This window comes from Lonchura striata, chromosome 6 (genome assembly GCF_050655825.1).
Source record: "Lonchura striata isolate lonStrDom1 chromosome 6, ASM5065582v1, whole genome shotgun sequence".
Lineage (NCBI taxonomy): Eukaryota > Metazoa > Chordata > Aves > Passeriformes > Estrildidae > Lonchura > Lonchura striata.
This window is the reverse complement of record NC_140708.1, coordinates 35688474-35711209: the sequence shown is the minus strand read 5'-3', so window position 1 is coordinate 35711209 and position 22736 is coordinate 35688474. Positions and strand designations below refer to the sequence as shown.

Genomic DNA, 22736 nt, shown 5'->3' with positions numbered 1-22736 from the left:
AAAAATAAAATTGGTGATGTCTGTACTGCTTCAGTGTAAATGTTCTGCCTGGAATACCTGGCACTAGTGGATATCACTAAAAAAAGCTTTGGGAAGTGCATGTCCAAGCTGTCTTCTCCCACATTGCCCCCTGCTCCCTTCCCTTGTGCCCTCTTCACTTGCTCTACCTCTCCCAGCTGTGCCACCCGGGCCCTGCTGCTGTTGGGGTGTTACACCCTGCCCGCTCTTCTGATGCTTGCATGGAATTTCCAGTTGTGTCCCAGATGTGCCTGTATCACACATCTGCCTGGAAACACCACATGCAGCTGTTGAGCACTTCCCTCAGCAGAGCAGCAAACTTTTATATTTTTTTAATCCACCCCAAAAGCCAAGAAATCATTACCAGCTAATACAGCCTTTGGCCCCAGTGCCGAAGGCAGAGGTCCAGGGGGTGCAGGCCAAATCCCTTCAGCTGGAAGGTATTGTGCTGTTGTTTATTTTGGAAGCACAGATGCAATTGATTCTTGTGTTCAGTCTTCTGGTGTCACCAGTTCCCAGGAATGAGATCTTGGCCTTGTGCATATAAGTGGAAAATATCCATAATTTTCAGTGAGATGGGGAGCCCATCCAAGTTCCCTCTGTGATCGGAGCTTCTTAGCAATGTGTTACTGTGCATTCAGGATGGGATTTGGCTGAGGTGGAAATAAAACAACTGTTGACTTGTCTGCTAGCAGTGGTTTCTGTATTTTTTTGTGTATTGGTGATATTTCCAGTGGGATTTGAGCGTTCCCATTGCCTCCCACTACTGTTTGCTGAGGTAATTGTCTGTTTGATGGCTCACAGCTTTGTCAGAATTACACTAACTTCTCACATGCTGGATTTTAGAACAAATACGTTGGTAAAAACATTATTTCTGAAAGTGAAAGTATGTTTGCTAAAATTGCAGTTGCGCTTTTCTATTCAGAAATAATTGTCCTTCAAAGTGTTGGAAGAGCAAAGGAGTCACTCCAACACAAAAAAGCTTGGTGCGTCTTGTGCAAGCCGGGACACAATTTCATCAAGGTGCCCATCTTGGGGAAGTGTTTCTGCTTCTTGCACCTGCTCCACAAACACTCACAACGTGTGAGGTGGCTGAAGCAAAGCCAGGAGGGTGGCTGGTGGCTAATGCCGGGCGGGCACAGTGCTCCCCCGTGTCCCCGAGCACGGTGTCAGGAGCAGGAAGAGTTCGAGGAGGGGCGGGTGAGCAGGATGCGGGCGCTGTGAGAGCGGGGCCGGCCCGGCTGAGGAGGGGAAGGTGCGGGGGGCGAATCCCGGGCGGCGCCGCGCCGCCGGCCGGGCCCCGCGGGGCTGCGCTCGGGGCAGGTGCGGGGCTGGCGCCGCTCCCCGGGGCGGGCCGGGGCGGGGCGCGGCAGCGCGGCCGCCCTCGGGCTCGGCAGCGGGGCCGAGCGGCGCCCGGGATGTTCAACCGGGCCGTGAGCCGGCTCAGCAGGAAGCGGCCGCCCTCAGGTAACGGGGACGGGGCGGCGACCCCGCGGCCGCTCCCGCCGAGGAAGCGCCGGGCCGCGCTGCGCTCCGGGCCGGGCTGCGCTGCCCGAGCCCCGCCGGGGGAAGCGCGGGGCTCACGGCTGTGCCCGCCGGGGGAAGCGCGGGGCTCACGGCTGTGCCCGCCGGGGGCTCACGGCTGTGCCCGCCGCGGGAAGCGCGGGGCTCACGGCTGTGCCCGCCGGGGGAAGCGCGGGGCTCACGGCTGTGCCCGGGCCCCGCCGGAGCTCGGGGCCGGGCCGGGGCTGCTCGGCCGCCCGTCCGCCCCGCAGCGGGGCCGCGGGATGCGCGCCCCGCCGAGCGCGGAAGAGGGAACTGGGCTCTGCTCGGGCTTGTGCCTCGGCGGCCAAGTTTCAGTCGGAGCTGCTGCTCTTACCGGGGCCAGAGCGCGGCTGTTCCAACTCCAAATTGACTTTGAGGAGTTTGCCTGGGGAGGTTTCAAGCTGGAATGGAGATTTCCAGGCAGTAATAATGTAGGGCATCCCGGTTCTCTCCGCAGACAGGCGGTGTAACGCGGTTGTGTTTTGTAGCCCCGATGCTGCGAGGCTGTCGCTTCCGCGGGGTGATATCTGTCGCTGCTGAGACATTTGGGGCAACTCTTGCAACCTCCAAATCCTAGAAAATAACACTGTGTTTTACGGTGTGCAGGAAGAAGTTGCAATCTTTATAAGAAGAGCCAAGTGAGATCTTTGTCTATAGTTGTTTGGTTTTTTTTTTTTTTTTTTTTGTTTTTTTTTTTTTTGAGGGGGGGAGGAGAGGCGTCAAGGGGGTATTTTAAAGGCTATATGTCTGGTGAACACTTCCAGAGATGCTACAAAAGAGGAACGTCCCTTTAGTTTCCTTCCTTATAGTTAAAAGTGGAATCCAGTAGCCATCTGTTGCTAGAGACAGTCAAAAGAGGATGTTGAAGCTCGTGCTCTGAACACCCCACGCATTCAAAGGACAGCTCTCTAAAATTCAGCTGATACTAGGAAAAAATTGTTGTGTGAGGATTCATCCGCTGGTGCTTGGATACATGGAAAGTAAGGGAATTTTCCCTTTTCAGCTGCTTGCTTATGAAGTTTCCCACTGCTTCATACCTTGGATTTATTAATTCCAGACTGGTGATTGTTGCTGGGTAGGCATTCTGGTGACTGTAGGACAAGGCAAGGTATACAGAGTGCTTTTAAAGTAATAATAAAGACTCATGGCTTGCAGATTTATGATCCAGGTGGATGAGGGGACGACTGGTGAGAAGTTCTTCAAAAAGAAATGGAAGCGGCTTTTCCTGTTGTACATCCATGCTTAAATGCGGAGTGAGGAACGTGCTGTTTGCATGGCGCTTTTGTCATTGTGGCGCATTGTCATTGTGGGGCTGCTGTTTGTCAGGGAGGGTGCAGAAGGTGCGTGCGGGAAGGAGATGGGCAGGACAGGCGGCTGGGAAGGGATGTGCTCAGCAGGATTCTCTGAAGGGTGTGAGTCTGTTCTGCCTGATATGCTGCCACAAAGGCCACGGTATCAACAGCTGGAGAGTGGCAGCAGCCTGGGAAACGGCTGGAGCGTGCAGTGCTTTGGAAGGCAGAGTGATCAGCGTGGCTAACTCAATTAGCTGTGTCTGAATCACTCAGCTTGATGGGCTCCCGCAGGTTTTTTCTCTTCGTGCTTGTCAGAAACGAGGGCCAGGATTGTGAGTTCTGAGCTACAAAGTTGTATATATTGATGGTATGGATGCCTCCTGGGATGTCAGTCCAAGTTCCTCTTTGGAGGGGACAAATATTTGGCATTTTTGATAGCACTCTTCAGCTGATAATTACGGCGTTATTAGTGCTGCACGTACCGCACAAAGAGCCTTTATCCGCAGCCTGCTGCTGCAGTGCCATTGTGTGATGGGAAGGCAGCTTCTGCGAGGTTTCCCCCTAAAACAATGCTCCAGATAATGCAACTGCCTGTCTGCTGGCTTAGCACGGAGTGCCTCTGAAGAATGGTGCTGCTAAAAGAAGCACTTCATCATTTGCTGCGTTGGTAGGAGCAGCTGGCTGCTCCCCGCACGCCCTGCGAGCCGCTGTGTCTCTGGAGCAGATTTCCAACTCAGTGGAAAGTTTGCTTCAGCACAAACTCTTACAGCTGTGCTCTGCTGTGCGTGCCTTGCTGCCTTCCTCTCCTCTTGCTTTCCAACCCATGTAAAAGCAGGCTCAGCTCTGAAATTCAATTACCGTGTCATAATGTAATAAATGTACTGTGATGTAAGAAATGTAGTTGGTTTATTTATCATCTGATGCGCATTCTGTGTGTTACTTTTACAGAAATATTGGTGGGAGAACTGCCATTTTGTAATGCCCTTTGTGATGCACAAAATCATCTCCCACTTTTTAGTAACAGCAAATGTCTGCCTTCCTCATTTAAATGATCATACAAATATATGTACATTTGGGTTCTAGTTAAAAAATGGGATCAAGCTTGTTGTTTCCAAGGCTGTATTACTTAGCTTTGTCAGCAGATGATTTTAACAGGAGAAAGTTGTCTTTTTAAAAATATATAAATAGGTGTCAGGAGGATCATTCATGTAACTACACTGCTGTATTTCCACCTCAAATGAATTGTTTCAGGCTCATTAATTTGCACTTCTGGAGTCATTTGTGGGGAAAACCTCTTTCCTGTCTTTTAAAAAAATGGTGAAAATCACATATTAAATCTGCTACATGAAACCAGCATGTGGAGAGGGAAGTTATGATCCTGACTGAGGGGATGTCGGGTCACTTTTGTATTAGAATAAATGTTAGTGATGGCATATTTAATGGGATATAATAAAAATACCCAGCAGTTTTAATAGCCTCATAAAATTCATAAAATTTCAGGGTGTTTCCTGAAATTATCACGTGCAGCCTATTTTATGTTTGTGCTGAAGGGGAATGTTGATGTTTCATGGTGGTTGCAGAGGAACTCTGGACATTGGGATTAATGATGCTTAGCCTGGTGTCCCCAGCCTTGGGGTGGGCAGTGCTGGGGCTGGGCTGAGCTGGGATTGCACCTCTGGTGGCACCCAGAGCTGCCCTGAGACATCCTCAGAGCACCTGAGACATCCCTCAGCCTCTGCTCTGGGGGCATAAATGAGGCAAGGAATAAATGGAATAAATGAGGCAAGGGATAAATGGAATAAATGAGGCAAGGAATAAATGGAATAAATGAGGCAAGGGGTAAATGGAAGGCTTGCAGTGGACAGACAACCCTTGTCTCTGTACCATGGTATTCTTTGGGTTGTGGAGAGCTGGTTAAGTGAGGAAATAAATTGAGTGATAGTGATCTCAGCAGAAGGCTCAGCAGAATGGACACTAGGAAGATGTCATGTAGGTCCTCCCTTCAAAAGCAAATTTTGGTTTTGAAGCTAAGGCTGTAGGAGGAGAGTGCAGGGAAAAGGGGAATAGAGGGAGCAGGGTTTGGAGGTTGACAAGGAGGAGGGGGGACAAAACACAAAGGGAAGAGTAGAGTTGGGCTGTGCTGGGTAGGCTGGAAATGAGAGGAAAATGGGGGAAATGATGATCAGGGAGAATAGAGAATGGCCAGCAGTAAAATGGGAGATCAGTCAAAGCAGCAGAAGATAAGCAGATTCTGGGTTTTTGGAAGGATTTATTCTGGCCTTTGCTTACCAGCATTTTTTTTCAGGTTTTCAAGGGTCTGGGTCTGCATTGGCTCATTGAAACACATGCTTTTCAAAGTCATCATTAGCGTCCACCTCAGATTTGGCTGGAAAGAAACACTGGAAATCAAATGTTGTCCCCTTGTGTTGTGTGCTAAACCATGCTGAGTGAGGGGGTGGCCTGGTCCTGCAGCTCCAGCAGCTGCACACCCAGGGCTGCATCCTGCTCCAAGGTGAGCGTGGACACAGCTACACATCCCAGCTCCTCAGAGGCTTTTGTACTCTGCTGCAATACACTTGGCCATTCCCACTCAAATCTCACAGATTTTACTGAGATTAAGTGCCCAAATACTTTGAGTCAGGTTTCTGAAACAATTTTTTTCAAGTGCTAATCAAGAACCACATCCTTTTGCACGAAGGGGGGCAAACTGAGGCGGTGTCAGCTCGCTGTGCTCCTGTCACATCTGAAGGCTCAGCTGTGGTTTGAACACAATCCTTAGGTTCTGGCTCCTGAGTTTTAAGTTAGCAGAGAGTTTCTAAAACAAAATCCCCTCCCTATCAAGGCAGGAGAGATGTTCATTCGTTTAGAGCAGTTGGTAAAACAAACAGGCTCCACAGGTCCTGACCAACTGAAGCTCTGCTCTCATGCCAATATTCTGTAAGGCCTTAACCTCAGCTTTATTTCCAGTCACCAGCTGGAAAGGGCATCTGCTCGTGTGTATTTATATATAAATATATATACGTATGTATTTCTGCATAGAGAGTTTTTTGAGATACCTAGTGAGGATTAGTTTCATGGTGAAAGAAGGGTTTTTAAAAGCAGAGCTTTTAAAAACCCAGATTTCCAGTGAGCTGGTAAGGGAGAAATGAAGGAGTTAAAAATAGAAGCTCTACTGGTTGCAGTAAGAGTTTTGTGCATCTCTCCAGTGCACAGTGACCTGAAGTGCAGCTCTTATCCTTCTGACTTCCCCCCTGTGTTCCCAGGGCATTTTGTGTGTTAGAGGAGAGGAGGCTGAGCACTTTATGTCTGTGTTAGAGTTTTTCAGATGAGCAATAGCATTCCTGGGGTTGTGCCAAGTAATAGGTTTTCTGAAGGGTCACCAGCAAATGGGGCTTTTTGCCATCACCAGCCTTGAATGAAATGCACTTGTTCCTGGGATAGAGAAAATAGGAATTGCATTCCATCTGTCCTGTCTGTGAGAAGGCTGGCTGGCAGATCAGATGTGGGCACAGTCCACTGCACCTTATAAAAGAATTTCAGGACTTGGAAGCAAAGAGTAAAATCACCCTCTTGCCCAAAACCTGACTGACTCAGCTGGAGTGATGCTGTTCTGTTGTGTGTCTTTCCTCCCATTGCACTGGATTAATATCTTGGACTGGTTCTCCTGCTCAACAAACCATTATTTTTCTTTCTCTCTCTGCTTTTGCTGAGCATCTAGCTTCCAGTGATGATTCTCTTCTTAAAAATAAATTTCACGTGTGTGACTGACCAGAAATTCCTTTAGAGAAGCCAACACTGTTGACAGTGCCAGAGCAAAATTTGGTCTGTGCTCATTGTGTTCCCCAGGCAGGAGGTGCTTGAAGCCCTATAAAGCAGTGACAGTGCCTCCTTACATGCTCACGAATTATGTGGCTGTAAGGGTTTTTTGCCTCCTTACAGGCAAAGCAGAATTCAAGTGTCTGTGTGTGTGTGTGTGTGTGTGTGTGTGTGTGTGTTCATTTTCATTCTTATGGAGTTTCCTTCACAGAGAGCAGCTGAAATCAGGAGTGCAGGGGACATGGGGGAGACATCCACGTGCCTGATGCTTGTCTTTTTCTAAAGAAGATGCTGTTTTGTTCATTTTATTCTTTTTCCAGAGATAAATGATGGTGAGGGCCACCCAAGCAGCAGCCAGCAAACCTTGAAAGGGACCTCGAAATGGGCCACGTCACTGGAGAACCTCCTCGAAGACCCGGAAGGAGTGAAACGCTTTAGGGTCGATATATTAAATATGGATATTTACATAAAGCAAAATTCAGGTTTTGAAGCAGAAGGAGCCCCAGCATGAAGGGTGCAGCTGTGCCAGCACTGTGAGCAGAGGCACACATCCCTCTAGATGTGTGCCCTGAGCAGAGCTGGAGCTGTGCCACCGGCAGAGCTTCCCAGGTGGCTCCTTTTGCCCCCTGCCACTGCAGCCTGGGCTCAAAAGGCACGGGCAAAACTTCTGGCTGCACCTTCCTAATGGGATCTGCCCTCTCTTGCAAGGATTAACAATTTGCTGTTGGACAAACTGCAGTCCCTGGGCCACTGAGCCCTCCTGCCAGGCATTATTTATCACTGAGATCCTGGGCTCTCACTTCTCACACGTTGTCCTTAAGCAATGAGCTACCAGGAGCAATCTGATGACTCTGCGGCTCTTGCTCTGTGTTTAGCAGCTCTACTGAAAATATTCCCTTTCAGTTTACTACAAAGTGTGGGCTGGTGCAGCTCAAAATGGCTTGAAGTTTAATTAGGTGAGGGTGGTGAGTTGGTGTTTCAAGGCCTTCTTGCCATGATGGATGTAAGAATAGGAACTGCCTACTTCAACGTGCTTCTGCCATACTGTACTGATAAAATGCACTGGGATAAAATGGTTTCCTGCCAGACTGGTTTGAAAAGTGAGGTAAACAAGAATAACAAAATGCTGATTTTAAATTATTAAAAAAAAAAAAGAAAAGTAATCTTGGTGCTGTTTAATTCCTGGCATTACTTAGTCTCTATTTTTTAACACTTGAAAGAGAAAACTGATGATCTCAGAGCTATAAAAGTTTCAGTCATTATATTTCATAAATAAATTTAATGTTCATTTTTCCCCTTTGAAAGCATGCCTCACTTTTGGAGGAATGTGCTGTGTTTAAACAGCACAGAGAGCAGCACAGTTACATCTTCTGCTTCAGTTTGTTTAAGTGAATTTATTGCCATTGACGATCACATTTAGAAACACTTTTATTTGTAGAGACTTTTCTCATTACAAAAGGCAGAGAGATACTACAAGAGAATCCCAAGTGATTTGTGACTCTCATTAAAATGGTTCATGTTGCTCACGTGGTGATGAATTCATATCTTTCTGGATTTCCCTTTGAGCAGTGGCTGTAAAAGTGCTCGAGTTATTTAAGGGAGGCTGAAGAAGCTGTTCCTGTTAGTTACTGATATGGTCTGAGATTAGATGTAGCCCATCCTCCTCCTGGAATGTGCTTTCAAAGAGCAGAATATCAGTGTTCCATGTCCTGCAGATGCACAAATGCAGTGGTTCTGTGACACTGGGCTGGGTAAACTCATGGTAAAGTTAATTGTGGGCAGCTTCTAGCTCCAACAGCTGTAGTAGGAAGAGGGAAAAACAACGGAGAAATTGGATCCTAACCTCTGTGTGTTTGTTTTTCTCTTTCCTAGGAATTTTTAAAGAAAGAATTTAGTGAAGAAAACGTTTTGTTCTGGCTAGCATGTGAAGAATTTAAGAAAACACAGGGAAAAAAGCAGGTATGTTTCCTAAATAAATTCTACTTGTCAACAAAGTTTACTTAGCAGAGCTGGAGCTAAAACATCTCTGTTGCATAATGTCCTTTGCGTGAATGCAAATAAATATATTTGAAGAAATGGCACTAAAACCATCCTGGTGGAATTGTTTGGAAACAAAGCTGGTTTTATTTCAAATCAAAACAAAGTACTGAAATTGTCAAGTTTCCCATGTTTTGAAAATGGAACTTTTTTGTAGTTTCTAGGGAGTAGCAAAAGTTTTATTAATTCAGTGATGTTGCATCATTTTGTTTGCAAATATAAAGATGTTTCATTCAGAACTTTTTTAGAGCATAGCAATGATTAGCTGGAAATTTACACCACTGTGCTATCTTAGTGGAACATAAAAATAACAAATGACCCAAACAAAAATATTTTACAGCACCAAAATGAAGCATTTTGCCTTATCAAATTACAAGTTACAAAACATAAAGGCTCTGTTTAAACTTCTTTGCTTAAATATTTATCCAAATTGATGTATACCTGCAGAGCCTTTTCATTTTGATGGCAGCTCCACCTTTCTAGTAGGAAATAATCTAGTGGAAAAATTTTCAACCAGACACCTCCAATAAGTTTTTTTTTCCCCACTGCTTGGATCTTGGCTTACATTTAGATCCACCAGGAACACAGGATACACTTTCACATTTAGACTTTGAAGCCCATAGAGTCAGGCCTAAAATATGTACCATGTTATGTTTGCTTGTTTCTCAAAATATTTTTGTGCCTGGGTTTTTTTTTAATGTTTTATTGTTTTCTTGAGAAATTTCAAATTTATCTGCTCTTTAAGAGCTCATTCTGTGAGTATGATATTAGTATCAAAACTCCAAGTGAGCATCCCTGTCCTTGAGAGTCAGACTCCTAAAGCTCTTTTTTTTTCTGAAATCCCACTTTTATGCTTTTTACCTGAGTGCAGCTCTTGTTGCCAAAGGGTGCAGTTGGCACCATAAGGATGTGAGAGTGGGAAAATGCCCCTTGAACCTCTTCCAAGAGAATCAGAGAATTCACAGAATGACCAGGTTGGAAGAGACCTTCAAGATCATTGAGTCCAGCCCAGCCCCAACACCTCAACTCAACCCTGGCACCCAGTGCCACATCCAGGCTTTGTTAAACACACCCAGGGATGGTGACTCCACCACCTCCCTGGGCAGCCATTCCAGAACTTTATCACCTTTCTGTGAAAAACTTTTTCCTGATATCCAACCTGGATTTCCCTTGAGGCTGTGTGCTCTGGTTCTGTCAGTTCCTGGAGAAAGAGCCCAACCCCAGCTGAGCACAGGCACCTTCCAGGAGCTGTGGAGAGTGATGGGGTCACCCCTGAGTCTCCTTTTCTCAGGCTGAGCACCCCCAGCTCCCTCAGGGGTTCCTCACAGGGTTTGTGTTCCCAGCCCCTCTCCAGCCTCGTTGTCCCCTCTGGATGCACTCAAGTGTCCCACAAGCTGAGGGGCAGAGCTGGGCACAGCACTCGAGGTGGGACCTCACCTGTACAGGTACAGGGGCAGAATGAGCTCCCTGCTCCTGCTGGCCACACCATTCCTGATCCAACCAGGACCCCCAGGTCCCTTTCTGCCTGGGCACTGTCCAGCCCATAGCAGTGCAGGGGTTATTGTGGCCAAAATGCAGGACTTGGATTTATTAAACTTCATCCTGTTAAACCCTGCCCATCCATCCAACCATTCCAGGTCTCCCTGCAGAGCTCTCCTACCCTCCAACAGATGGGCACATGCTCCCAGCTCAGTGTCACCTGCAAATTCACAAATGAAATTTATTTTTTTGTAAAGTTTAGTAATGAAAGACTCAATCCCCTCATCCATGTCATCCATAAAAACCTGGACAGAGCTGGCCCAGCACAGAGCCCTGGGGGACACCACTGGTGCCTGTCCTCAGGATGCAGCACCACTCACCAGCACTTTTGGGCTGGCCATGCAGCCATTTCTGAGCCCAGCACAGAGAGCTCCTGGCCCAGCCTGGGCTGCAGCTTTTCCAGGAGTGTGCTGTGGGATGATGTGTGCTTGGAGGGACACCAGAAACAACCAGGGATAGGAATCAGCTAGGAGAGCTGGGCTAGGAGAGGTGTTATGAAGTGCAGGTGTAAGAGGGCTGTGTCCAGACTGCAGATTCCTCTCTTAATTTCAGTCAAATATTGTCAGCTTAAACAGTTTCCCAGCAGGTTTTCAACAACCAAAAGCTTCCCTGCCTTTCCAAACAATGTATTTTGGGTAGGGGAGTCTACTTTCTATAAATATCCTGTGTTTTGCACTGAAAAAAAATTCCCCTCAAAACAATTTTGCTGGGTTTAGCTGTGAGTATTTTTGGGTAGTGATAAATCCATAAAAATACAACAACACTATTTTTTTTTTTTTGCAAGAAGAGGGAAATGTTCAATATGTCTGTGAACTTTGTAACATTTAGTAATTCCAGTTTTGTGTATTCAGCTGCTTCCCTCCTTCATTAAAGTCCAGGAATACAGAAAGTCTTGAGGAAAGAACAACCAGTCAGTCGACTTTTCTGTAAAGTCCCACGCTTTCAGTGGGATAATAATCGTATTTTCCCTTGCTAAATAATTTCCATATTTCTAGCTGATTTAGGATTGCTAATTTAGGATGCCAGTAGAGAAAATGTTGAAGTGATGTGCAGGGTTAGGAGCTTGGTAAATTCTTCAATGAATTGACAAGTAATGGACAGAGACTTAACTAGGTTCTATTTGGGTTAATTATTCAGTCATTCCAAAGTATGGTCAGCCTGGAGTCTGGGGTTTCCCAAATTATTATAACTGGCTGAATAAATATGCTTTAGAATGACACAAACTTACAATAAATTTTTGTAGCTACTGCTTATGGGTGGCTTTGTTTAGATAATTTACAAAGCTAGGAAAAGCACTAAAAATAGAAATCTTTCCAGTGTTTATGGTAGCGTGGAGCGTGGATTTTTCTTTTGAAAGTGACTCTTGCAGAAGTCCCTTTGCATTTCTCTATTGTGCACACAGTATTCTAAAAACAGTCTTTTGCTTGTTTTGTAATTCACTTCTCCTTCAAGCTGGTTTTCCACAGAGATTAGCTCATAGACACTGAGGCTCTTGGTCAGATGGAGCTGATATCAATTGAACCCAGCTTGGAGGGGGTCCAGAGGAGCCAGGGAGATGCTCCAGGGGCTGAAGTAGCTCAGCCTGGGGAAGAGAATGCTCCAGGGAGAATTTCCAGCACCTAAAGGAGCTTCAAGAGAGCTGCAGAGGGAATTTGACAAAGGAATGGAGTGACATGACAGGAAAATGGCTTCAAACTCACAGAGAGCAAGTTTAGATTAGGCATAAGGAGGAAATTCTTTCATGTGAGGATGGTGAAACACTGGAACTGGTTTCCTAGAGAGGTGATCAATGCCTCATCCTTGGAAACATCCAGTGCCAGGCTGGCTGGGACTCTGAGCAATCTGATCAAGTTGGAGATGTCCCCTGTCCCTGCAGGGGGTTGGAACTAGCTGCATAAATAATTTCAAAAAGTAGTTTCAAACTTACTGTATTTCAAAATTACTTCAAAGTCATTTCAAACCCAAACTATTCCATGATTCTATGAATGGGATTTTTCCCCCCTATTTTTAAAGGATGAGATAAACTTTTCATTACTGGACAAGAGAGCTCTGGCCTGGGGTTCTACTTGGTCAGTTTAAACTTGCCCAAAGGTTGCCACATGAGCAGTGGGTTAAGCATCCCTTGTGCCAGGGATATTGTTATCCTTTCTCTGCCAGTCTGGGGTAGTGTTTGGTTTTGTACAGGCTGCTGTTCCACCAGAGGGATGATTCAGGGGAGATTTTTGGCAGCTGCAGAGTGCATTGCTGCCCTAGGCAGGTTGTAGAGTTCAGCCCATCTTCTTCTGACAGGAAGGTACAAAACTCCCCCTCAGCTCAAGACACATCTCTGTAGCTCAAAAAAAAAATTACTTAAAAATTGAAGTTAAAATACAGATTTAATGTTTAGTGAAGATTGAGAAAGCAATGGGGTCAAGACCACTCATAGCAGTGAGTTCTGCTGCCACCCACGTGGCCCTTGTGCTAGGGCACATATTTAATTACTAAAATGGGAGTGGTGGGGATGAGGGAATAAAATTTAACTTTAAATATTTTGTTGGAGCTAATCATATGTTGTTGCATTTGTGACTGTTAATGAAATAAACAACATGTCAGTCGTGCTTGCTTCCCAGGGTATAAATGTTTCTCCTCTTGCAGCTGAGCTTCAAAAATAAATTACAGATTGTAATAAAAGCTTCCAACAACAGGGAATGTTTTCAGCTATTGCTAAAACCCACCAAAATATCCATACTGAAGTTTTGTAGTGAATGATTCCAGAACAAAGCCCTGTACATTCAGGAGTTTCCTCTGGTGCTTCCCATGTGGAATGTAGCAGGGTAATGCTGCACAGCTGCTGAGTGCTGGGAGCCTGCTCTGGTGAGCATCTGGGGCTCCCAGCCACCTCATCTGGGAGCTGAGCTTGACCTCAGGAAAGGAAGTGGGGGGAATTTTGGATCCTCTGGAATAGCGAGGGGGTGCTCTAGGCAGAACTTCATGCTGCAAACGGGAATCTGGCACGGACACTGGGGAGAGCACACAGCTGGGACTGGGGACTGCCAGAAATCCTTTAATAACCACCTGTGAACAAGATCCCAGTTTGAGAGCTGTTCCAGCTCCAGAGCTGAGCCCCCTGTGCTGAGGCTTTAGTTCCAGGCTGGTGCAGAGCAGAGAATGGCACCGAGCAAACAGGGACAATCTCTGCCTCCTCCACCTGAACCTGGCTCTGCTGAGTGACACTTGGGGGGTGTATGAGCACACTGGCAGCTTTAACTGTTCTTTCTTTTTAAAGCAAATTATAAGCTGTAGTTAATCAGCTGCTGTACTGCTGAAGCACAGACGTGGCAGAGCAGTTCTATTTGCAGCAGAACCTGTAACGCTCAGCTGTGCATTTCCATATTTCCCCACTGCTTTAAACCCAGGTCCTCTGTGTCTCTGCAGTGGCCTCCTCTCCCTACCACAGCTCTTTCACTTCCTTTCTTTGTTATTCTTCCTCACAAAATCCAAAGATCCTCCCTGTTTCACCAGCCTCCCACACAGTCCTGTTGTTCCTCTCCATGCTCTTTAAACTTCCTCACGCTCACTTCTAGTTTTGTGTTCCCTGTCAAGCCTCCCTCTGCTGTCTCTCTGTAGTGCCCAGCTTGCTCCTGTGTCCTTGGGCAAGCAGCCCCTCGTGCTGGGGCTGGTGAGGAGCCACATCTGCCTTGATTAGCCAGCAGCAAAGAACATCCTGGCAGAGAACTTCTGAGCACATACTGCAGCTCTTCCCTTGGTGCATGTGCTGCTTTTCCTCTCCCTTTCTTCTCTCCTGCTGATTTTCCATTGGCTCAGCAGGAGGGTAATTTCTTTTTCTCAGTCCTTTGCCCCTCTCTCAAGTATGGCTGAAATTGGACAGCGAGCTCAAAAGTCATTTGGGTGGGACTGGCAATGCAATTGCTCATGCAATAATAGCTGAAGGCTGTGCCCTCGTTAGGACATTCACTTTGCCACTTGTAGCAGTCACACCTTTGATCCCTTGGATTAATTGGTCATTTAGAACAGAAGTGGCAGACCCAGTCCTCCCTGAGCTGTGAAACAAGTTGGAAATTGTGAGAAACGTTCATTGTGACCTAGTGCACTTGACACATAATGTTCTACCCACCAGATGAATAATGACTCTTAGAAAGGAACACTGGAGCATGGCTGTCCCCTTCAGCAGTGAGAGAGCCTCATCTCTCTTTAGGCCTCCCGAATGCTCAATCACATACAGCTTTTCTTCTAATTACCCCCAAGTGTAAATGTACCTCAGCTGTAAAACATGGAAGCAATTCTGAGGCTCCTTCATGGGCAGGATTTAAATGCTTCCTTCTTCAAGCCCCCTTCCCATCAAAGGCACATCCCTTTAGCTGGTGTGGAGCTCTGGCTGCTCATTAGAGGCACCCTGGGGACACTGCTGAGTGCCCAGGGCTGGGGATGGCCCAGAGCAGCTGCTGCTGGCTTGCTCTCAGCTTGCAGAATTCAGATTGCAGCAGGGGGCTTGCCTCTTGCCTGGCGTGGTTCTCTTTTCCCTCTCTGCCTCCCCCTTATCCAGCCATCTGTCAAGGGGCCTTTCCTTGAACTTCAGGGGATTGTGGCCACTCACTGCTTTGAAGCTTGAAGATGCTGGTGGGGCCAAGATGTTATTGCTGCTACTGGTTTGACAAGGGAAGAGCTCTGAAATAGGGCAAATACCTACAAACAAACAGCTTTATTCAGGTCAGGCCCTTATTCATCACCTCTCAGAGGCTATTGAGAGTCTTATCTTTGCCAACAAGCCAAGCTGTTGGAGTTTTCTTCACTTAATTTTCCCTTGTAGCAAGATCCCAGTTTTTCTTCCTCTGGGTTTCTTGTCCATACTGAGGATCTGTTGGGAAAAACATTTGTGTTAAGAGCAGAGACAAGGTGTAGTTGATGCTGCTGAGCAGTTTTACACTGGCTGCTGGGATTCAAACATGCCAACCTGCCCTGTGAGCTGAATTCTGGCAGCTTGCACTGGTCCCAGTGTGACTTCTGGCCTGCAGGGGTGTTCCTCTTCCAGTACCAATGAATGTCGACCAGTGAGATAAACCTGATGCAGAGAATGTTCCCACAGCAAATAATTCTTTAAATAAATGTCCTTTTGCAGATGCAGGAAAAAGCTAAAGAGATTTACATGACTTTCCTGTCCAGCAAAGCTTCCTCCCAAGTCAATGTTGAAGGGCAGTCCCGTTTGAGTGAGACCATCCTGGAGACACCTCACCCTCTCATGTTTCAGAAGCTCCAGGACCAGGTAAACTTATTAATTTCAATAACAAAGTTTCATTCATTTTTGTCTTAAGTGAACATTTTTGGTTTTAGTGACCTCTGCTTTCTAGCCATGATTGAACAGGTAAGCAGAGAGCTGGGTTGCTTCCATGTTGGGGATATTAATGCAGCTGCTCTGAGATACTCCAGGTTCATCACACTACCACCAATTAATTAAGAGATTCAATAGAACCATTCTAATTCCAACTCAGGACTTTCCTGGAAAAATGGATGGAGTTTTCTGCTGAATTCCTGCGTGGGTAGCTTGAGAATCGCCCTGACTAACTCAGTGCCTTTGTTTTCCTGTGTATTCACTTGTTCTGAGTCATTGCTGATGTTTGTTTCTGTAGTTGCCCCTGGTTGCCTTGAGGGCTCAAATTTCTTCATTTTACTTTGCTTTGGTATTTATCTTGATATGAATATAGCACAATTTTCTGAAAACCCTCCTCTTCTGCAACGCGCAGGACTTAGAGGACTTGGTCTCTGCTTTGCCTTTCCCTAAAGAACCTGGGAGGTCTGGCAGAAATTAGAAATTTTGCAGGCATGTCTTTAGGTGGTAAATTTTCTTGATATTCAGCTGATTTCAAAGCATAAGTTATGAAGTGAGTCATTCTTATCTGCAGCTTTCCAGCACTTGCAGTACTATTTTTAATTCCTGTACCATCCTCAGGACTACCTGTATTTTCCATTTGGCTCTTTCCTTTTGTGGAGAAACAGCACAGTGATTTAATCAGTGTTTTCAGCCCATTTCAATCAGGTATTGAATATATTGGCTGGGCACTGGCTGGGTCACTTGGAGGGGTCTGAGGAGCAAAGGCTCTGCTGTTTTTCAGGCAGACTCCAAGACATTAGCAGTGGAAATACCTGAAATCTAAATTCCATGTGAAGAAAAAGAGTTTTTAATGGAAAAAGTTCTGATGTGGGTAAAGAGAAGGACCTGTTCTGGTAGATCTAAGCACTGCAGGTCAGGGTGAGTGACTATAAGAGTGAAGCTGGAGAGAATACTGGAGTTAAAATATTTGCTATTTTGTAAATAGCATGCACATGGAGAGCCAAGGCTCAGTAATACCTGAACTGGAAACATACTGGACTAGTGGTAGAGGAATCCCACTAGTGTGGGAAGAAAATCTGTGAGCTTTTAAAAACAAATGCAGAGCATTTATGGGTCATTGCATGTTTCCAGTGCTTGAAGCTACTGTTTATTACTGTTAGATAATGGCTCAGAAGAGTTATGGTCTTCTCCAGTTTTCAATCCTTATAAAGTTATGAAGAGTGGTGTAATTTGCTCTCTGAGGAGCAGCATTAAGCACTGCTGGCACTGTGGGTCTGAAGGAGAAAAAGGCAGAGCTGGAAGGAGTGCTGGTAATGAGAGTTCAGCTCTCCAGAGAGCTCCTGGTTTAACTGGGGACACTGGTGGGATGTGGCTGCTCCGTGGGGTGGCCCTAGCTGCCCCCAGGCCATTTGTTTGTGCTGAAAGAAGTGGGGGGAGAGTGGTTCACAGAAACCCATGGGCTCCAGAACACTCGTGGGGTGAAAGTTCCTGCTCCACACAGGCAGTGGGAGGAGGGAGGGAGGGGGAAAAGTGGATTCTGCTTTGGCACAGGATTGTGAACTCTGCTCTGTGTATTTGGCTGGTCGCTGCAGATCTTGATCTTCAGTGCTCTTTCTCTCTGGGAGATGCTTTAAGTGATACCAGAAACAAGAGGGGTCTAAGTTCTTAACACAGGCATGATGTTTTAGCAGGAAATGTCTTCCTTACAATTTTTTTTCCCTTGAGCTGGTTGGATAAATTTCATTATATTGTAGCTATCCAGTGCCAGGAGGTATAATTTGACTTTGCTTAACTCAGGAAGAGCTCGGACCCTGAAGATCAGGCTCTACACAGAGTGGGTGTTTTGGGATTTTTATTCATATTCCAATATGTATCTCAAAGAATAATATTTCCACAGATTTAGGTTAATAAAATCCTTAATGTAATTTTTATTTGTAAGTGAGCTACTTCAGCAAATGCACAGAGAAGAACAGTCAAATTTTAGGTGGTTGCCTGTATCTGTCCAGGTTCCTTGTGGATGTGAAATGAAGAAGCAATTTGAGGTTGGTTTTTTGTCTTAGCAAAAAATTGTGTTACCTGATTATACTATCAGTTAGAAGTGAGGCCTGTAAAGGTAAAGATGAGGTAGCCACATCTGCAGGTGAGAATCCAGGAATCTGTCTTGGAAATTCAGTTATTCTGAGTGTTAAAAAAACCAAAATCTGTCCTGACACATGACTCAGAGAGGCTCCACCAGTGAAATAATAGGCTGAGAGTGAGGCTGGCTTTGGTTTTGCCTCAATTATAGTTCTGAAGTTTACTTTTTTCCCTTCCCCTCTGTTTCAACACCAAGCAAAATATAGTCCTGACCTTGACACCTGAACAGATTCCAGGCTCCTCTCCCAACCCTTTTGTTTTCAGAAAACTCCAAAAGTGTTGTAGGGGTTTTTTTTTTGTCTGCAGTGGGTATAAATAGAAGAGCAGAAGCTCTGCTGAGGGATGAGCCTGAGCTCAAGCCCTCTACTTGGGGCTGACTTCATGTTTCCATGCTGGCTGTGAGAAGCTCTTGGCCTACTGAAAAGTGCAATTACACAAATTTAATCCACTGGCAATTTAAACCCACATTTTAACTGGCAAAATACATCTGTACCAGGTCAGCTCTTTGTGGCAGGTTCCTGCAACATTTCTCATCTGGCCTTAGAGCAATTTTGGCATTTTGTCTAACAAGGATGGGAAGATTGACATAGATTTAAGGAATATTGGCTAAACCAGTTGTTTCAGTATTTATGCAAATTATTCAGAGGCTTTCTTTAGTTTTCTAGTGCTCTGAGTTGCTCTCCAGCATTCAGGAGTCATTGCAGTCAGCAAGGTGCATAAAAGGTACCTCTCTTTCTTCAGAGCTCTGCTTTGTCCCTCTGGATGCCTTCCAGACCCTGCCAGGAGGATCTGATCATCCCCCTGACCCAGGCATGGCACCTCTCACCTTCAGTATTAGCTGTGCAAATTTATTGTGAAAAGTATAATTTGATTTTTAAGCTAATGTGGGTGTTACTGCCAGACAGTGACCATGGAACCCACAGCATTGTTGGCTACATGCTGCCCCTTGGAGAGTTGGAAATGTATTTTTAAAAATGTAATCTCTGTAGTAATGCTCTAGTACAGACAGAATGAAAGTACATTGGAATTAAAGCATCCTGCTCATTTAAAAATCTCATTTTACTGAGCTCATTTGCTTTGTATTCTTTTTCCCCCTCTTCCCAGATATTCAACCTCATGAAATATGACAGCTACAGCCGCTTCCTGAAGTCAGACATCTTCCTAAACCACAAGAGGAGCGAGGAGCAAGAGGAGAACTCACCAGAGGCTCAGACTGCAGCTAAAAGAGCATCAAGAATTTACAACACATGAGACACAATGGATCCCTTCAGGAGAGGCCCTACAATAAGGAAATTACACTCAGGAACAGTCTAGGTTTATAGCAGCTGCATTTAGAGCTTGGAAAGCTCAGAACCTTTTTAGGAGATACTTACCTTCTTAATTGCTTGAATGACTAATTGTTTTTGCATGATAGCTATTAACCAAGCACCCGTGGAAGGGCTGTTTCCCAGCTGAAAGGCTGAGGTATTCCTCCATAGCATGAATTTCCTTTCATACTTCACAAGTTAAAATGCTTTCAATTCTTTTCTTTTCCTTTTTTGAAGCATCTTGGTGATGAGAAACGGGAGGTAGCGTGGTTGGGTTTTTATTTTTGCCTCGTAATTTTATTTGGGACTAGCTTTTACATCCTGAACTGCTGGGAGAAGCAGCTGAGGAGAACATTTCACATTAGTTTGTGGGTGAGTCATTCATAGCAAATTTAATCATAAAGGGACAGCATCTTTCAGGGTTAAGCTCAGTAGAATCCAATCCCTTCCTGTGTGGCTTTGTTCTTTCAGAGTGATGTCTGTTTTGCTTTGCCTTTATTGCTGAATCAAAACGCTTCCCTAGTCATGATTTTCATTTTTATACCTCCTAAATTTCTTCCCCCCCCCTTTTTTCTTTTTTTTTTTTTTTTTTTTTTTTTTTTTTTTGCAGTAGACAATCACCTTCTTCAGAGGATGGGATAACCTCTATTCCCTTGGGGACAAAGGCTCTAAAAGAGGCAGAATCTCTGAAGAACTCCTAACTGCCATTAGGAAATGTGACAGAAAATAAGTAAATATCCCTCTCAGGGCACACTGATCTCATCAAAGCTTGGCTTTGTCCCTCTCACCAGTGTGGCATCAGATGCTGCTGTCAGGAAGCATCTGGTCTCTCCCAGGTCTCCTGAACAATCCTGCTCTGTGCAGCAACAGTGCTTTGGCAAAGGACCAGCAAACCAAATCTGGTTTTGTTTTACTCAATGTTTTTTTTTCCTGCTGAATTTTGTTTGCCCCACTCTAATATTTCAGGGTGTCCTAATTGTGATTTTGGAGAGCTGCAGTGCAACGGGGAGTTGGGTTTGGGGTTCAGCCACTCTCACATCAAGCTTGAGAGCAAGGGGAATTTATTTATGCCCTGTGCCATCAAAGGTTGGTGGAGAAGGAGATTCCCAATGAGCATTCCTTGTTGTCCTGGGAATGTGTCAGCACTGCCAGGCACATTTTGACATGGAGTTTTTCATGTGTTCATGTATTTTGTGATTAATTCACTGCAGTGTTACTAAATTGCAGTTTAAGCTGGGAAAGTGCATTAGATGCTTGCTCTATTTACAAGCTTTGCAGCTGTAGTCTGGCTGTTTCCCACTCTCTCATTATTTACTCTTCCATTTTTTGCAGTGCTTGTCTTGAACTTTTGTTTATGTGCTGGCTAATCTAAATGCACAGTTAGCTTTTGAACATTTTGTACTTTTTTTTTTTTTGTCAGAAAGGCCAGATATATTTCATACATTGCTGTCACAATCAATGTTTAAAACTCTTAAGTCTAGTTTGTCATTTTTGAGAATGCAAACTCCCTTGGTAGACTTGATTATTTAATTTAACCCTGTGCCACTCTTGTAGGTATTGTAAAGAAAATTATTTCCGTGGGCTTTTCCCTAGTTAAAAGTGGGGCTGGAAGTTCTGATTCTTCCCCTAGAGCTCCATGCCCTGTTCATTTTTAGGAACTCAAAGAAAGAAGAGGTCAGTGCCTCCATAACATGCATGTTGTAAGATGTAATTCTTGTGCACTGAGTTAATGTTCTTTTTATGCTCTCAAAAGATTTAATGATGAAGTTATATTACTTCAGGCACTTTCAGTGGTATTTGACCTCATGCTTAAGCTGTATTTCAATGTTTTACTGAATAAGAATGAACTGAACATGTGCATGAATCTTTTTTTTCCCCCTCTGCTGGGGTCTAGGAAATGGGACCATCCAGTTCTGGACTTGCCAACTGTTATCTCAGGATTACCCCTTTTGAAAATCCACTGTAATATCAAACTCTTAATGCCTACCACAGCAAAGGACAGAACTTCTGATCGCATTGAAGCCCTTGGGAGTGGGCAGCTTAACCAGTTTAGAATTTGGGATTTGTATTTTCCCAGTGTTTGATGCGTTAGTCTCAGTGACACTGAACAATTCAGCATGGGGACATTCATGGGAAAGATGCAGAACGAGCTCTTACCACATTCATCACATGGATGCACAGTAGATTCATTTTTAATCATATTGATTTTTAAAATGAGCAAGGGAAAAGAGTCTTTGACTATCATGTTTTAAAATTGTAATAATAGAAAATAAAACCAGGAGCCTTATGAACAAAGGTAGGGTGTTAAAGGGGGAAAATAAGTTAGTAGCTGCTAATGAACCACACTTTCCTTGGCAATATGTTCCCTTTCAGGTACTGTCTTTTCTTGCTCAGAGCAAATGCCCCACATGAGTAGACACAAAGGTGCTTTACACTACCCTGAGATGAAAGTTACTGAAATGGAAATGGATGTTTTAGCAGCATCTCTAATCCTGTGATGTTTATTTCAATAATACCTATTATGTTTCTAACCTGATGTAACTTAACCCACAAAATTCTTAATCTTTGAGTTGTTCTTTTACCTCAGAGGTAAAAAGTTGATTGCACCATTCTCTTTGTGGTGTCTGGGTTTGTTTTATTTCTCTACAACACCAACAAAGTAGACTTGCGATGTGCAGAAAGCAAAGATGTTTTTCCTATTCATTAGATTATCTGTATTTTTCAGTAGAAGGGCACTCAAGTTGTCTGTAATTGCAATTTGTGTATATATGGGGAAAGTTGGTATTATGATAAACTTGCTCCTGGAAATTGGTGACACTTGCTCCACGTGGCACAGAACAAATCACACAGACAGAAAAAGAACTGTTCCCGTAGGAGCAAGCACTTCATTCCAGGAACAACTGTAAACGTTGCATCCAACCTCAGGCTGTAAGTGGGTGCTCAGAGTTGCTTTAAGTAGAGATTAAAGATAGGATCTACTTCCTTTCACAGAACTTACACTGAAAGTATGAGCACACAAAACAAGCAAGAGAAGTTTCATGCCTGATTGCATGCCTTAAACTCTACCCTATTTTGTGTTTCTCAGCTAAAAAATAAAAACATTCTATAAGTACACCAAAATCTGCGTGCTGACAACTCTTTTATGTTCTGAACAGAGTTTGGGTCGAGATGGCTTCACGTCCGTCCCATAATTATCCCATTTTCATCTCTCACAGTTTACACTCTGCCCTAGTGTGAAGGGATTTTTTTCCCTTGGAAGAAGGAATGGCACAGTGGGGCTCACTTCTGACTGGGCTCTGAACAAATTGCAGTCAGCCACTTGAACAGGGGAAGATGCTGCTCGTAGCTGCCCCATCTCCCATCTCTTTTGTTCCTGCTGCATTTCTTTCATTGTACTTGCCAGCCCACTGGTGTGGAGAAGGAGGGTTTGAAAAATCAGAGTGGGGGAGAGAAAAAGAGTTTAATGTTCCTGTCTGGGTAAGGGTTTAGGATGTTCTTGGGTTTTTACTACAATTCAGACTTTTTAAGTGGGTAGCATCTGCTTCTGGGCTAAAAACTCATTAGGTTGGTGATGCAGAGAGGTCCGATATAATTCTGTGACTGGTCCAAAGCTGAAAAGTGATATATATACTCCTTTTTATAAATTGTTTATAACTCTTTTCATCCTAAAACAGGACAGCAAGGCTTACAAAGTCCTACCTTTTTTTTTTTTTTTTTTTT

The 22736-nt window shown here is 44.8% G+C and overlaps 1 protein-coding gene across 2 annotated transcripts; it reads left to right on the top strand.

Annotated features, from left to right (window-relative positions):
- The first annotated feature begins 1331 nt into the window (after positions 1 to 1331).
- Positions 1332 to 22136, top strand: RGS10 (regulator of G protein signaling 10). 2 transcript variants are annotated; one of them, XM_021529271.4, is made up of 5 exons: positions 1332 to 1485; positions 6992 to 7110; positions 8544 to 8630; positions 15364 to 15507; positions 18814 to 22136. In XM_021529271.4, the coding sequence occupies exons 1-5, from the start codon at positions 1437 to 1439 to the stop codon at positions 18958 to 18960; spliced, it is 546 nt and encodes a 181-aa protein (XP_021384946.1). In that variant the 5' UTR covers positions 1332 to 1436; the 3' UTR covers positions 18961 to 22136. The 2 variants fall into 2 exon arrangements, with proteins under 2 accessions (XP_021384946.1, XP_021384947.1); XM_021529272.4 differs by lacking the exon at positions 1332 to 1485 and adding an exon at positions 2415 to 2543.
- The last annotated feature ends 600 nt before the right edge of the window (positions 22137 to 22736 follow it).

What these genes read in the sequence shown, in the direction of transcription:
- RGS10 (XM_021529271.4), top strand. Translation starts at nt 1,437, where the DNA reads ATGTTCAACCGGGCCGTGAGCCGGCTCAGCAGGAAGCGGCCGCCCTCA. An exon ending in AAACACAGGGAAAAAAGCAG is followed by an intron (nt 8,631 to 15,363) that starts GTATGTTTCCTA and finishes GTCCTTTTGCAG; the next exon opens with ATGCAGGAAAAAGCTAAAGA. An exon ending in TTCAGAAGCTCCAGGACCAG is followed by an intron (nt 15,508 to 18,813) that starts GTAAACTTATTA and finishes CCCTCTTCCCAG; the next exon opens with ATATTCAACCTCATGAAATA.